The 16,820-nt window shown below is 36.2% G+C and overlaps 1 protein-coding gene across 1 annotated transcript in view; it reads left to right on the top strand.

Annotated features, from left to right (window-relative positions):
- Positions 1–16,820, top strand: part of LOC138705244 (uncharacterized) — a 53,443-nt gene that overhangs the window by 20,763 nt on the left and 15,860 nt on the right. The window contains exons 7-8 of the mRNA XM_069834064.1: positions 9,639–9,970; positions 14,952–15,049. Of these exons, the coding sequence (XP_069690165.1) occupies positions 9,639–9,970; positions 14,952–15,049 (430 nt within the window). The remainder of the gene's footprint in view (positions 1–9,638; positions 9,971–14,951; positions 15,050–16,820) is intronic.

Genomic DNA, 16,820 nt, shown 5'->3' with positions numbered 1-16,820 from the left:
GATTTACTATATCATTAGATCAATTGAACTAACTTTTTCGAAGCATGCATTTAGATAGTGTATGTTTAAGTTATCAGAACAATTTTTAAGTTTGGTTTTGTTTCTTATTCCATTTTCTAAATGGACATTTGTATATTAATCTCTGTTTAGAGAACCAAATGATGAAGAATTATTTGGACATATTTCTTGGAGAGATAGACAAGTCCAACAAATGTGCAATATATATTTTGTTAAGTAAGCATGGGTCGCAAATGCTTCCTTATGGCACTACAGAATGATTAAGTGTTTGTATATTAGGACTTTGATGACACAAAATAATAATAATAATACAATTTCAAAGAAAATGGCTTCAAATTTAGAATAAAATGACCTATAAATATGTTCATTAATCAAACCTCTATTTCACTGTTAATTTATTTATACATGTTGTTTCTTAACATATTTCTTCCCTGAAAATATCTCTTCTGATCACTTATTTGGAATTTCTGAAAAGCAATGAGAATATGATTTTACACAGGACCCCAGAGATTTCAATAATAATAGTCACATACAGTATGTTAAATTTATTTGAATAAATATATGATAAAATAAAAACAAAACTACAATATCATTTAGCAATATTATAGATCACTGTGAAATAAATAAATACACACACGCACGTGCACACACAAACACACACACAGATATATTATACAGTGGAACCTCGATGCATCGTCCTGTTATCGCCATTTTTTGTCCCGGAATTAGTCCCATATAAATAACGTTTTTTTTCCCGGTTCCGTCATTCCTCGAACGATCGTTTTATCGCATCAATCATTGAGAAATCATGGTCCTGACACCATATTTTCCACATGAATAGTTTTCTTTTACTTTGAAAGGGCGAACTTTTTGCTCTCCATTATTATCTTTGAAGTAAGAGGATGCAGAAGATTGTGATCCGCAGACTGTGTCAAACTTCACAGAGAAACGTAAAATGTTGTTATTGTTTTCTAATGCCAGGCATTGGCAATAAAGTCATTTGACCTCTTGCACTCCAGTATTTTTCAAAGATATTATCATGACTAGCCACTGAAGCACAGATTTTGAGGTGTTCCGAATCCATTTCTTGGTTTGAGTTGCACAATGGGCAGTTAGGGGACTGATATATTCCAATTCTATGCAGGTGTTTGGCCAAACAATCATGGCCTGTTGCCAATCTAAATGCAGCGACAGATGATTTTCGTGGTAAATCGGGAATTAACTGTGGATTTTGATGCAGAGAGTTCCATTTTTTCCCCTTGGGATTGAGTTATCAAATTTGAGTTAAATGGCAAGTTGTAGCCGATTTAAGTGAACACCATATTTTAACGTTTTGGTGGCTATTTCATTCACACACAACCCCCAGAATGTCTGGAGGACCACACCTGCTGTTGGTCGACGGGTCCATTGGACCTAGCTGGGAGATCTTGTTGATCACCAGCTTTCCCTCCTTAAGCCACTGGAGGACGATTTTAGTGCCATAGCAGGTCAGCACTAGGAACAGAAAAGTAGAAAGAGGAGGAAGGAAAGGGAACTGAACCCCTAGGCCTCGAATGCTCTAATGCCGTCGGGGTCGAAGAAAGTAAGAGTTCAGTCAGAGGACTGGATAGGAAAGGGTAAAGAGGGGAGAGGAAAATTATACCAAATTCAGTCATTAACTCATCAAGCTGATCAGTGCTAATTGATGAGTAGCCCCTCCCTTTAGTTCAGTTGTAAAATTATGCTTACTAACAGCTGCACCACGGGAAGGTAGGGATGGGACATTGGGTATTTGTCCAGGTTGGTTCCTTAAGGCCTTCAATGGGAAGGATAAATGGCTCTCCCCCCCTGTATCCGACAGATACCCTTTTGCAGTAAAATGTATTACGCTGCCATGATACATGACATGATTCGTCATCTTGATGCAGCGCGCGAATTCTCCACGTGTGTTTGGTATAGTCTGTTAATGCGGAAATTAGTTACATGTGTGATCTGTGCTATGAAGACAGGATTAGTGTGAAAAGAAATGCAATTTTGTAGTAACTTATTGATTAATCATATTTTTCCACACAAGAATGATGTAGACCTGTATTAACAGTTGATACAGTATTATTATGGAATATATATTACGCAGTCGTCTTAATGCTGTGACTTGTTCTGAGTGCTACAACACACACGCCAATCTCCACAGTGGTAAGTGTTTCTGTACATTGTTTATGTTCAGTACATGTTCGTATGCTTAGACACTTAAAAGAGAAGTACTCGTACCTTTGTAGGGTTACTAAAGAGCCAGACAAGTTATTTTCGTGCAATATGATATAGGCCTAATTTGTGACGCAGGTTCTATAGTTGCATGTAATGCAACAGTATAGGCTAATGGAAGCCCGCCTACTTTAAACAGTAGTATTAATTTTATGGGAATGGATTTGTGGTAACATATCTGCATTGTGAATGTATCACGAATCTAGGTTTATGATTTTCACATACTCATTTCTGTCTAAATTGTCAGCAATGACCAACATCCCATAAGCAAAAGCGAACTAATTTCTAGTGCATATGTCATTCTCATCACACGCATGATTTGGTATGATCAGTATCGCTCTTATCAGAAATTCACTATAAAATTCAGGCATAAAATGTGCAAGAAACGAAAACTAATTGCAGATTTTTTCTGCAATAAATAGTGTACATAATGTTCTAATAAAAGTGCATTCAGTGTAATCACTAACCGTTCGGTTGTTCATTCTATACTCTACTTCAGCAAACAATAGCTTTTTTATCGCAAGTTTACAAACAAGAATAAAATATTACGAGACACGTTCATTATGATTTTATATTATTTATAATTATTGTTAAAATTAAATGTATCGATTAGGTGGGTATTCCCCCTTAAGTAAATCATCTATGAAACAGTGGGGTACATTCATAACTCTGTTGCGTCCATTATATGCCTAATATGGTAATTTTTTTTCCCGGTACTATTGTTTTCCCATATTTATCCTTTTTACTTTCTGTTCCCCAAAAAACGATGTATCGAGGTTTCACTGTATATATGGGGATTTTCAGAAGTAAATGAATGCCGACTGTTTTCGAGAACATTTTTTTAGCTGGAAGGCTCTTCTTCACATCCACAGAAAAATTGTGCGCAATGTTTTGTATCTGTGAATTTTTGCAATACTTGCTTCATTTTGACACCATTTTGCCTCTATCACCTAACACATTATTCAAATCCAGTTCAGTTTTCTTAACCAAGGTCATTAAATCCTCAAGAATCATCCCTTTCTTATTAGTTTCGCAGTATGTGGTAACAAGAATCCAAAATTTGACTTCGTGTATGGCAGTTTACCATTAATCTCATTGTTTGAATGCAACCCTTTGAGAATTTTGAATGAACTTTGTGCCTTTCGATTTCAAGGAGTCATCTACAGTTTAAATGCATTAAATTGTGCCTTTCGATTTCAAGGAGTCAACTACAGTTTAAGTGTATCAAAATTGTAATAAATACAGATATCCTACTGCTCTAGCAATAGCAGAATACCTGGAAGTTAAGGTTTGAAGACTTGTCTTTTTGCTGGTGCCTTTACAAAGATTTACTACAGTTTGACACCAGCCCTCACTCTTTGCACCACTTTGTGCAATACATGAGCCAAACAAGTTATGTATCTTTAAATAATATGGACAAAACTGCTCTTGTTATGTATAGTACAGCATTAGTCACGAATTATACACTTATGGCACAGAAGAAGCATGATCTTGACTTTTCTGTAATTCAACATCATCTTAAAATTTAAATTATTATTATTATTATTATTATTATTATTATTATTATTATTATTATTATTATTATTATTACCCACCAGCATGGCTCATTCAGTTAAGGCACTTGCCTGTCGGTCTGAAGTTGTGCTTGGGCGCGGGTTTGATCCCTGCTTGGGCTGATTAGCTGGTTGGATTTCTTCTGAGGTTTTCCCCAACTGTAAGGTAAATGCCAGGTAATCTATGGCGAATCCTCGGCCTCATCTTGCCAAATACCATCTCTCTATCACCAATGTCATCTATGCTAAATAACCTCGTAGTTGATGTAGCGTCGTTAAATAACCAATAAAAAAATTATTATTATTATTAAAAGCTCAGTTGCGTCATTTGTTGATTTCCTTTTTCTAAAACCAAATTGGTTAGTACTAAAGAGATTTGAATTTTCGAAGTAGTCATAAATTTGAATGAAAATTACATACTCAAATATCTTGGATAGCACTGGAATGATAGGGATCGGTCTGTAACTACTTGGACTTGATCTATTGCCTTTTTTATAAATTGGGATTACTTTCGAAATTTTTAGTTGATCTGGAAATATACCTTGTTTCAGGCAAATATTGATAATATTTGTAAGAGGAATATAAATTGAATTTAGGACTTTTTTTTTTAAATCATTTGACATGTTATAAACATCTTTTGAATTTGATTTTTTCAAAGTTTGTATTATGTTCTATACCTCCTCAATGGTGACCGCTCTTCATTTAAAAGTATATTAAATATTGTCACTTCTGGTTAGTATTTCCACAGGGGATAGCTCAGAGTGTTGAATTTTGGATTTGATTATGTCCACTGATCAATGAAAAATTTATTAAAATCTTCCGGAGATATATTATGATTGTTTATTTGATTTTGAGAGTTGTTTATTTGATTTTGAGAGTATCCTTAATCTATTTATGAGATTCCAAGCAGTTTTATTTTTGTTATCAGAGTTGACAACTAATTTTGTATTATAATCTAGTTTCGCTTGAGTTAATTGGTTTCTGTATTGTTTCTTAATTTGAATTAATTAATTTTTAACTGTGAGCAGACTAGTCTCCTTATAAATATCATGTAGCATTAGTAATTGGATTTTCATTTGTTTTAATTCTTCAGAGTACCATTTGTTTTTATGTCTGTCAGTGAAAATAAATGAAACATTCTATTTTTCTATTTTGTATCTATTCCAATGAATCTTTCCATGAAACTGTTTTCTTTCTGTAAACGGCCCCAGGATAACTTAGTCCTCGTAATTGCACTCGAGTGGCCAAAATTTGTATAAGCACTTGTTTTGACAGTATTAACAGTGGCGGCTCCTGCATATTTCTTAAGAGGAGGAAAGAAGTTAACAGTGCAAAAAGACACCTTCTTGAGAGAAACATGCTACAAATTAGCCTATATACATACACGTAAGACCAGGTAGTGTTAGGGTTGGCCTTCCCTTTTGTAGAGCAGTAATCTGTTATTGTAAACTGAGTTTCCTAAATTGTCCAAAATATATTATGTTTTCACTTCCATTCATTGTTGAATAATTGCACAAATTAACAATTACAAGGAAATTCACAACCTCGTAGCATTTTTCGAGCACACTACAGCATCACACGTGTTGGAAAAGACTAGCTACTAACTCGTAACCGGAACTGTTTTACGGAAATGGGAATGGGAATGGGAAATAATCTGAGGAAAGCGAGAACACTGCACACACCCACGTGGTCTGTGTTGCCACATGTATTACAAGTTCAGTATCACATACTTTTGAAGAATGTCAGTTCTTGTAAAGTCATACTATCATTATTGTTCAAAGCTGCCGGTGGCCGATTAATTTTTTATGTTAAAAATGATGTAGTTTGGAGTACCTACTTTCAGTTTCAAATATATTTGTACAAAACTGGCAACTTGGCTGTTGCCCTGTCTAGTAAACAATGAATTTCAGGGGCCAACTACGTAAAACTACTTCCTCTTTGTTTTACATAAACCCGACTTTAACTTTCAAATATCCACGAAAGTTTCAAACCATGAATAGTAACCTATATAAAGTGCAATGAATAATATTTTTTATTTATAATTTAAAAAAAAATTTACATGGTGTCTTTCATAGTGTTGCTTTAAAACTGTTTTTGTTGTGTCTCCTTCTAGATGTGTTATAGTCCGGTTGAATGCAACATCGTTAGGTGGCAGCGGTAGTGAGCTTGCTGCACGACCAGTCGGTTTCTATTTCCCACCCATGACTGATTCAGAGGAGGATCTCCTCCCTCTCCGTTCATTTACTTGCTTTAAAACTCTGCTTCTTTCTCTGGCCGCTAGTGCGCTGTTGTCTATGTGTGTTAACTGCAGTAGAGGAGGAATGGAGTGCCTTTCCTCTATACAGACAATCTCGGATCTTTCTCACAGTTTTCTACAGCACATGAGCGTGCGTCGCTTAAAACTCGATCAACCGAGTTTTTCTTATAGCTGTAAACTTAAAAATTATCAAATCTTCCTCGAATTTCAAGGCACATATTTTATTTGGTATTTACTTTCAAAAGAAGAAAATGTGAGGAGGACGTTCCTCCCTTCCCTCCCCCGAGGAACCGCCACTGAATATTAACATGGTGAAAGAAAAAAATTAACTTTTTTTTCTGATTCCATAAGAATGTTTGCTTGTCAGCTGATGGCAGTTTGATTTCGGACATCTTAATAAATAAGATCACTCCATCTGTAGATTATTCTTCAAATTCAGAAGTAAGTTTTCTTAAGTGACTGGCAATGGAAGTTTCAATTTTACTTAACTGAATTAAATAAAATGACTGCTCTACCAATTAAGTGCAAAATGAACTTTCCGTAATAGAAGTATTTTAGCAACTGAATGTCTATATTTGTTCATAAAAAAAACATAAAATTAAAGAATAACAAATAATGCATTTTATAATGTGAGAACCTTAAACAGAATTTATATGGACCCTGATGGTAACTAGAAATCACTGAAACAATATTATGATATTCTGTTTGTTTTATGGTACATAACAGGAAATGTTCAAAAGTATGGTAACCAATTTAAGTGCAAAGCTGTAAATGAAATGGCAGTGTTTATGTTGAATGTTTGAAAATGCCAGCATTAACCTCTGTTGATGCTTCTATACCATGAGAGTAAAATCCATTTCATCCTTTACTAATGTTTGGTAAAGTAGGCTATGTTTCTCATGTATCTTCATAAACATAAATTCAACATTGTCAGATCGGGCATGCTCAGAGGCAAGAGCAAAAAATCCAACTTGATGACATGTACATAACTTCTTGGGGAAACAGTTCCAACTCAATGTTGTGTGAACTATGTTTGGTTTGATCACACCTATCACTCCAAATGTCTGTCCAGAGAGCTGACACACACACACTCTCTCTCTCCCTCTCCCTCCCCTTCTCTCTCCCTCCCCCCTTTCTCCCTCTCCCCCTCTTTCCCTCTTCCTCTCCCTCCCCCCCTCTCTCTCTCAGCTTTGCATCCTATTATATTCAGGCATTTCAAAGATACATGGGTCTCTATCCGTTTTTCAAAAGCGAAAGTCCCTCTGTAGCCTATACATCATTTAACTGTTCATGCATACACTACTGCGGTGAGATACGGAGTCAAGCTCATCCCTGTCACATCAAGAGCCTCGAAGGAATTCAAAGAGATGTTTGTAAAACAGTCACTGGTGCACACCATCTCACAAACAATGTTAAACTTCATATACCGTTCCTGGTTGTTCATATTCAAACTCTATAGACTACTTACAGGAATAAGCTACTTCTTCATACCAACCCTGTAGTAAGAGAAATAACATAACCTCATCCAAATACACTGACCGGCAAAAAAAACCGATCACTTGAAAAAAATACTAAAAGTCAAGTTTAAATGTCAATTATGAAGTAATCCAAGAAATAACATAACTGTAATCGTACTCAATTTAAAGATTACACTTTTATGAACTTGTGACACGTAAATTCACATCTTTCACTCCAATTTTGAGTCAGTGATCGTCATATGTTCATAAATCTACACTTTTGTTGAAATTTTGCAAAATTTTTCACTTAACTTTCAGCTGAATATTTGTTCATTAAACTTCACTGAAAATGATGTTGATGCACAAAACTTAAATTCACACTATCAATAACTAAAACAAACACTCAGTATCCGGTGTGCCCCTGCTGGCCCTAATTACAGCCGCCATTCTCTCAGGCATGGTTTCGATTAAGGTTATGATGTCTCTCTGGTCGATATTGTCCCATTCCTCTTGGAGTGCAGCCTGCAGATCACCTAAGGTCTACGGAACATGATTGCGATCTCGGATACGTCTACCCAACCTATCCTGGAGATGTTCTATAGAGTTAGGTCGGGACTCCGAGCTGGCCAGTTGAGACGAACAATCTCCAATGTATCAAGATACTGTGATATGCAGCGCTCTGCATGTGGACGAGCATTGTCATGCATGAATATGAAATCATCGCCAATAAATGCAGCAAAGGGCACGTGATCGACGAGAATCTCGTTGATGTAGCGGTGAGCGTTGAGACAACCATTCTCGACGATCACCACGGAAGTTCGGGCCTCCATGGAGATGCTGACCCACACCATCATGGAACCTCCATCGAATGGCGTCCTTGCAGACAATGTGCATACCTCTCTCCGTACCATCTGGGGATTTCAGGGAGAACCTGGACTCATCAGAGAACAGTACACTGCTCCACTGCTGCACAGTCCATTGGGCATGCTGACGAGCGAACTGAAGACGGTCGGCTCGGTGCTCTCTGGTGAGATCTGGTCCCGTAGCAGGTCGCCGTGATTGAATATTTTGTTCTCCAAGGCGTCGTCGAACAGTCCTCTCGCTCACGTTAACATCCCGCACATGTTGTAATCGATTCCGAGCTTCAACTGCTGTAGTATGGTGGTTTCATAGAACCTGGCTGACGAGAAATCGATCATCTCGGGCTGAAGTCTTCCTTTTTCTGCCAGAATCAGGTCTTCTGGAGTAACTCTGTGTTTCCCGGAACTGTTTCACAGCCTCTTGCACCGTGGTGTATGGTGCGCCTATGGTAGCAGCGACGTAACGGAGGCTGCATCCGTCACCAATGACAGCGACAGCTCTGGCAACGTCTTGGGGTGACAGAGGCATTGTCTGAACTAAATTTATTGACGAAATGGCAAACAAACCATCTTCGACAGTTGTTATTCATTTTGAAAAAGGAAAGGAAGCAATAAAGCAATAAAACCTCTTCATTTGTTTATGATGACCTACCCCACATGTTCAGCACAGAAACACACTCCTTCGTTGTTAGGCGATAAACCTAAGATTTATTGGTGTGAAAGGCGTGAATTTACGTGTCAGAAGTCCATAAAAGTGTAATTTTTAAATTTAGTACGATAACAGTTATGTTATTTCTGAGATTATTTCATAATTTACATTTAAACTTGACTTTTAATATTTTTTTTCAAGTGATCGGTTTTTTTTTGCCGGTCAGTGTACTTCCGTCTTTGACGATCTTATTAATCAACTTTGTTTAAATATTATCAACTTATATTCCAATTTATTTAATCATATTTTTTGTAAAAGGCAAGTATTCAAGAGACCTGGTACTTACAATACAACAGCTCAAAAAAAAAAAACTATTATATTCTTCCATGGCTTATGTGTGCTATTTATTTCTTTTATTTTCTTTTGGGAAAATTTCTGTTTCCACTAGATATAAATTACGTCTATAAATGTGTACATAAATGCTTGTTGTAAGAAATGAGAATTATTTCAAAGGAATAATTTTTATACTAGTATGTTAGTTGAGCAATTCTTTCATTAAAATTGCTGAGAGTGCAGTTCATGTTGCAATCCTGTGTGTTACAGCTGCTTGCTTAGCATGTGGCAACTTCATCCTCTGTTTCCCCGATGAATCACGAGCAGCTCTTCCATCTTTGTATCCAATGTTCTTCCGGAATTTGGAGGACCCAATTCCATCAGTGCGACAAGGGGCAGCCTCTTCATTGACAAACATTGTGCGTGCGTGTGGTCAGGAGGCACTTTCTACTGTCATGGAGAAAGTCACAGAGGGGTTGAAAGGTGTTCGGAACCAGCCAGCAGAATCTGAGAGATATCGAGACATGGACCATGGGCAAGCAACATTTGGAGTTGTCAAGAGGTTGCGAGATAATGACCCAGATCTCCATTCTGATAAGCAGGTAATGTTGTTGCTTTCTAATGCCAGGCATTTGACAATAAAGTCATTTGACCTCTTGCACTCCAATATTTTTCAAAGATATTATCATGACCAGCCACTGAAGCACAGATTTTGAGTGTTCCGAATCCATTTCTTGGTTTGAGTTGCACAATGGGCAGTTAGGCGACTGATATATTCCAATTCTATGCAGGTGTTTGGCCAAACAATCATGGCCTGTTGCCAATCTAAATGCAGCTACAGACGATTTTCATGGTAAATCGGGAATTAACTGTGGATTATGATGCAGAGAGTTCCATTTTTTTCCCTTGAGCTTGTGTTATCAAATTTTGTTCATTGAAGTCTAAGTATGTACTTACTTACTTACTTACAAATGGCTTTTAAGGAACCCAAAGGTTCATTGCCGCCCTCACACAAGCCCGCCAGCGGTCCCTATCCTGTGCAAGATTAATCCAGTCTCTATCATCATACCCCACCTCCCTCAAATCCATTTTAATATTATCCTCCCATCTACGTCTCGGCCTCCCTAAAGGTCTTTTTCCTTCCGGTCTCCCAACTAACACTCTATATGCATTTCTGGATTCGCCCATACGTGCTACATGCCCTGCCCATCTCAAACGTCCGGATTTAATGTTCCTAATTATGTCAGGTGAAGAATACAATGCGTGCAGTTCTGTGTTGTGTAACTTTCTCCATTCTAAGTCTAAGTATGTAGATTCAATAAATCTTTTTACAGAGTAATACGTAGATTTAGTAACAGGTCTGTAAGTAGCAGTGCTGCCCTTCTTTGCTAAAGCATCCGCATTCTCGTTTCCAAGGATTCCACAATGGGATGGTATCCATTGGAATACAATTCTTTTATTGAGTGATATTAATTGAGAGAGCATGTTAGTTATTTCTGCTGTTTGAGATGAAGATGTGTGTTTAGACACTATTGATAGAATAGCTGCTTTGGAGTCTGACAATATAACTGCATTTTTAAATTTATTGATGTGGCATAGAAGATTCCTGAGACTTTCACTTATTGCAATTTCTCCATCAAAACTTGTTGTTCCATATCCAAGAGATCTATAAAGTGAGAAGAGACAGCACGTAACAAACACCTGCACTGGCACCTTGTTCTCTGGAGATCAAGGATCTGTTGGTGTATAAATGAAGCCAGTTTTGTGGAGGGTACCTAATATTAATTGTCTCTAAAGACAATTGTTTCATTATTTCAGTGTTTACTTCTGATTTTAGTATTTCTTCTGTTAAATTTAGATTATATTCTATATTTAATAGAGTTAAAGGGTTTGGTTTAATTTGTAAGCTTTCTTTTAAATTCGGGATATTGATCTTCTGTTTTAATTCTTGAACAATGGATATGAAACTTTTTTGAGTTTTCAATCTACAGAGAGGACTGTATGAATGCCAATTGTTTCCTGGTAATCTGATAAGTTTTTCATATTGAATCAGTAATGTAGATAAATTTAAATCAGTAACTAGCATGCTAGCCTGAGATGTCATCTTGAATGGTGTAGTAGCCATTTCGTCCGAGGCTCTTGGGTTTAAACTGGGTCAAGAGCATTGAATTTTAAAGAGTGATATGATCCTTAACATGGCTCCCTCTAGAAGAAAAGTAAAGCTGAAAGCCTTAATTGTACAGTTACAGCGTGTAAAACTACCTGTTATTTGTTATTGATGGAGGGTTCGAGGTAGAATTTATCAGCTGTTTCTCCCCACGCTGAATTTCAGTGACATGTAAACTGTCTTTACATAAACTACCACAACTACAGTAGATCGGAGGTTTGGGAGTTCACAGCCAGAGGAATGTGATGAATTTTTCTGATTGATAAAAATACTCTTAGTGTGTTTTTAAAGTTTTAGTACCGAGCTGTTTTTGATCCAGCTTAATTGTTACCAATTTTCAGTGTGTATACTTTGTACGTGGACTTCAGCAGGTGTTGTTACACTTAGAAGGCTGTGTAATCAATGAGATTTTTAATCAACATCTTTCCTATTTTACCAGACACCTTCACAATCGTGAAATGATATGTATGTGTTACCAGAATGGAGAATTGAGTTATTATGGACTTCGATATACATATCATTTTAACTTTATTAATATTTATTTAATAAATCTTCTATGTGGGACCAATAGTTTTATTTTTCCTTCTAATGAAAGTTGCACTCACGCCTTATTTTGCTTAAAAATTCACACCAACCTTCGTCAGAATTGAAGTCTCTTACCTTGAGTCCAAACCATCAGAGCAACAAGGTTGACTCATAAAAATATTTAGCTTGTCTTTCTTTTGAAGAAAGTATAGCTGAGTATTTCATGTTGTAGATTTTATTTGCTCATCTGTCAGTCTGCCTATCTATAGTAAGATTAGTTGGGGACGCTCGAGTTTTCGCCGGGCCAGCTCTGCACGAAAATAAATAAATAAATAAGTAAATATGTGGATGAGTGAATGATGACTGGGTCTGTGATTGGTTGGATGGATGGATGGATGGATGGATGGATGGATAAGCACTCAAGCAAATCAGTCAGTTCATTAAGTTACTTAATAAATCATTGATATATGAGGGGTTCACAACCATAGTGGACCAAGTCCTTCTGGAATAATATTGAGAAAATTAATCTTAAAGTTCCTGGCTCACGCTTAGCAACCTTCATCTTCCATAAGAAATCCTGCCCTCTGTGGAGTAACAAATGAGTTATGGACTTTATTTGTTATGGCAATGAATAAATCTAAGTTTTCTTCATCCGAAATTGTATTAATCCACAAACTGGCCACTGGTGGACTTGGTCCACTCTGGTTGTGAGCCCCTCATATGTAACTTGTTAGAGCGTAGGGCATTCAGAATTTTTCTTCGCTGAAAGAAGTGCATAGCTGTAGTCCTAATGGAATTGATAGCTAAGGTAGTATACTGACATTAAACCAACCAGTTAACCAGAAGAGATTAAATGATGTGTTTCCAGTTTCTGCTGTCATTGTCATATTATTGTTATTATAATAATAATTATTGTTGTTATTATTATTATTATTATTATTATTATTATTATCACCATTATCATCATTATCAGTGCTTTTTTTCTGGTGGAACGTACCAGAATGCTCTGGCACCTTTTTGTTGTATTTTTCATCATGGAACCGAGAAATGTGTTAATAATTATGTTTTAACATAATTTTTCTTCTAACACTGCTTAGACATTGAAAGTCTTAAAGTTGGATGAAAAGGAGGTTAAAAACGACAAAATTCCCGTGCACTGGACAGTAATTATCTCCCTGTCCACTATAATATCACGGATGCTCGCGTAAAGGGGGTTAAGTCAAATATATTGTAAGGTATGTAAACTTCTCTCCTTTGGTACTGAACAAAACCCCTTTGTCACAAACTATGGAGCACTGTAACTGCATCATAGATGGAGGAATAACTTAATCCCTTTAACACAACAGAAAAGTAACTGTGGATAGTTCAAATCTGTAGTTATTCCAGTTTAGCCAATTCATACTTAACCCTCTTTACACGAGCACCCGCGATATATTCTACACTGAATTCCACCACCTTTTCCTCGAGAAAAAAGCACATTATTATTATTATTATCATCATCATCATCATCATCATCATCATTATTATTATCATTATCATTTGCACGATATCCACAAAGGCATATAAGAGACTGATTAACATAGGAGTCTTTAATATGTGACATAGTGTGGGTTACTTCCAGTGGCGGCCGGTGAGACATTCTGGTGGCGGTGCCAAAAATGAAAAAAGTTGTACGCAAATTACCCTAGTGAAATTAATAATCGCAGTTCACGTTTGCATTATATTAAATAAAACACATTAATTAAACCAGCTATTTTACCAGGTGTACAGTTAATAATGTATCTAGTAACAGTTACAATAACATATCCGAAACTAATAACGAAATTTACAGATACAGATAATCAAAACTTTTACAGTATTGTTAGTCAAATACAAATAACTTTTATAACTAGTAAAATTACTGGCAAAAACATACGAGATAAACAATGGCATAGATAATAAACAAACACGTTTTCACTTTAATTATCAGGCCGATGAATCCAAGGCAGCGGCCTGAATAACACATGTTCATGTCCTGCACAGATCTCATGTATCGTTAACAGAAGCATCAATACTATAGCAACATTGTAGCGATATTTAGTTGCCGCAAAATAAAACAAATATTACACAACATTAACAAACAGGTTTACATAATATGAAACCATGACTATCTCTGCGTTCAATATAGCTAAATGCATAATAATTTACACATTCAAATCCAAGTTATGTGCATTAGTTTTGAATTGGCAACATTACATTAACATTTGGCGCGGAACTCTAACTCATAGACAAATAACGTCTCCAACAACCCTCCCATCTAGCGAAATTTCTGCATTACTGTGCTCTAGCGGGCGGAATATTAACTACTGAGTCAAATTGAATTCGGCTCAAAGTCTGCCATAAGAAACGCATATAAACTAGAAGCAGTAGCCTTTTGTACAGTGTTATATGGACGCAGGTAGTGCCTCAGCGAAGTGGCTCCAACGTTCGGAAAAACGCTGCAAGAGTGCGTCCGGATATGTGCGCGCGCTCGTTCAAATGAAATACGAATAAAATGTATAAACTATTACAACTGCTTTCTAGGATATTATTTTTGTTTCTTTCATTGGTGGTGCCATGGCACACTGGCACTACCCCAAAAGCCGCCCCTAGTTACTTCCCTTCTGAAGGTAGTGTACGGTGGATTTTTTTTCTTCCCAAATATTCACAAACTTGCGCGGGCTAAGACCATTATCAGTGAGTATTTGAGACCAGAGGAAAGCCTAGTGACCACTAAACCACTGTACATTTTATATTAAATTTTTCTGAAATTAATTTTTCATTAATTGATTGTTCACAAAGTAGCTATGTGTAATTTTCATTAGCTTTGCAGTGTTGGGTAAATGAAAATATTAATTTTATATGTTTTTCAGATGTATTCTTGTGGATCCTTGGCACCAAGAATGGGTCGAGGTGGTTGCTCAGATCCCAAGTTTAGACGGGCTTCACAACCGTGGGAAATGGCAGATGGGTAAATATGATATGATATATATATATTCACAGCACTTCTTTACATGTAATGGTGTACCTCACATTTCTGTATCCGGTGCCACCATTAACATATTATTACAATAACACATTATTTGCAGTACACGTCTACACAAAACTCCCAATTACACTATGTACCTTTTTTGTTACTTGGTCAATCTCCCCTTCAGTATTTCTCCTACATTTCCTTTGCTATTCTCTATTTGATTCACTTAATCCTAATATATCTAATATTGTATACTCCTTTCACACCCCCCTCTTTCTTTAACTACTATTCACTAAAATCTCAAATTCAATTTTTCTCTATAAATTATCATATTGAATTATTTGACCTATTTATTCTTTGACCTTTTATTCATTTACTGCTCCAACGTTCAAATGTTAGTACTAATTTTATGCTATCCCTTGTTCACTTCTCTTAACCCTTTCTCACTATTTTTACTCATTCCTATTTGCGCACACTTCCACTTTCTCATTATTCTGCTTACACCTCACTTCCTATAAATACTTCCATTTTATTCTACACATCTGCTTATACACTTTCTCTCTCCCCTATACTTCTCTATCTTTTCCAGTTTCACTTTACTTGCACTTTTTCATCACCTCCCCAATTTTTTTTTTATACATATCAAACATCTCTGCTAAATCCTCAACTGTCGCAAGTTCTGACCTTTCATTACTGTTCGTCTCTGCCTTATTTCTGTCTTTGTCTTTCTATTTATTTCTTCTTCTATTCGTCTTTTATTTTTCCCCCCCACGCTTTCACTTTCACATACTAGATTTTCACTTATACTTATACCCTTATTCTTTACACTATTTCCTTCCCTATTATTACCTGATTCTTGGTTTCTCTTTTTATCACCCCTCGCCTTTTTTCTAGCGTCCGTGTTGTTCCGTTATTGTCAGCATTCCTTCTGGAGTGCGCTAACCTTACCGCCATCGTATGGAGACTAGGAATCCGCTTGTGCTGCATGATCACGTTACTGTTTTCTTCTCCTTGCTGCGCCATCATCTTTGCACTTCCTCGTACGTCAGTATGTGGATTCCTGCACTCATTACTAATCACTCCTGTTACCATGTGTTTATCTGCGACAATCAGATGGGTAAATATATATCTGTATAAGAAAAAGTCTTTAGAATAATGACAGATCTACATAAAAAGACGTCCTGTAAAAATATGAGTGTAAGTTTTCTCTGATGTTGTTTTGTGTTGAAAATCAGTACTTTTAGTACTAATCAAAACATTAATAATTAATAAAATATAAATCAGATCTCCAAGTACTATCATTAATCTTAGCTGTTATAGAAATGGTGTTCACTTTTCATGTATTAGGGTCTTCAGTGCACTGTCTAAGAATCTTAAGGCTTTGAAGAGTCAAGAGAAAAAATTCAGAACAGAATTAACCAAATTTCTCCATAACCATACCTTCCACTCACCTGATGAGCTGTTTATGTTTGTAAATTGAATCAATCTACTTACTATGTATTATACATATATTTTGTGTAATTTTTTATTTGTTGCAAATCTCAGAGCTACAGTGCTGATCTATGAAATGAAATGAAAATATACGTGCATAAATGTATGTTATTAGTACAGCATGTTTATAAAGAAGAAAAAAATTTACATACTCTTAATGATATGCTTTCAACTGCTTAAAGTATGAAACACACTGCAATTTACTTGGATAAATTCTCTTCATCATCTACAAAATAAACAGTGTAATATATCAAAACTATAGAGCATGCTTACATGG

This window comes from Periplaneta americana, chromosome 8 (genome assembly GCF_040183065.1).
Source record: "Periplaneta americana isolate PAMFEO1 chromosome 8, P.americana_PAMFEO1_priV1, whole genome shotgun sequence".
Classification (NCBI taxonomy): Eukaryota; Metazoa; Arthropoda; class Insecta; order Blattodea; family Blattidae; genus Periplaneta; species Periplaneta americana.
The sequence above is the reverse complement of the archived record's forward strand: the minus strand, read 5'-3'. Positions and strand labels throughout refer to the sequence as shown.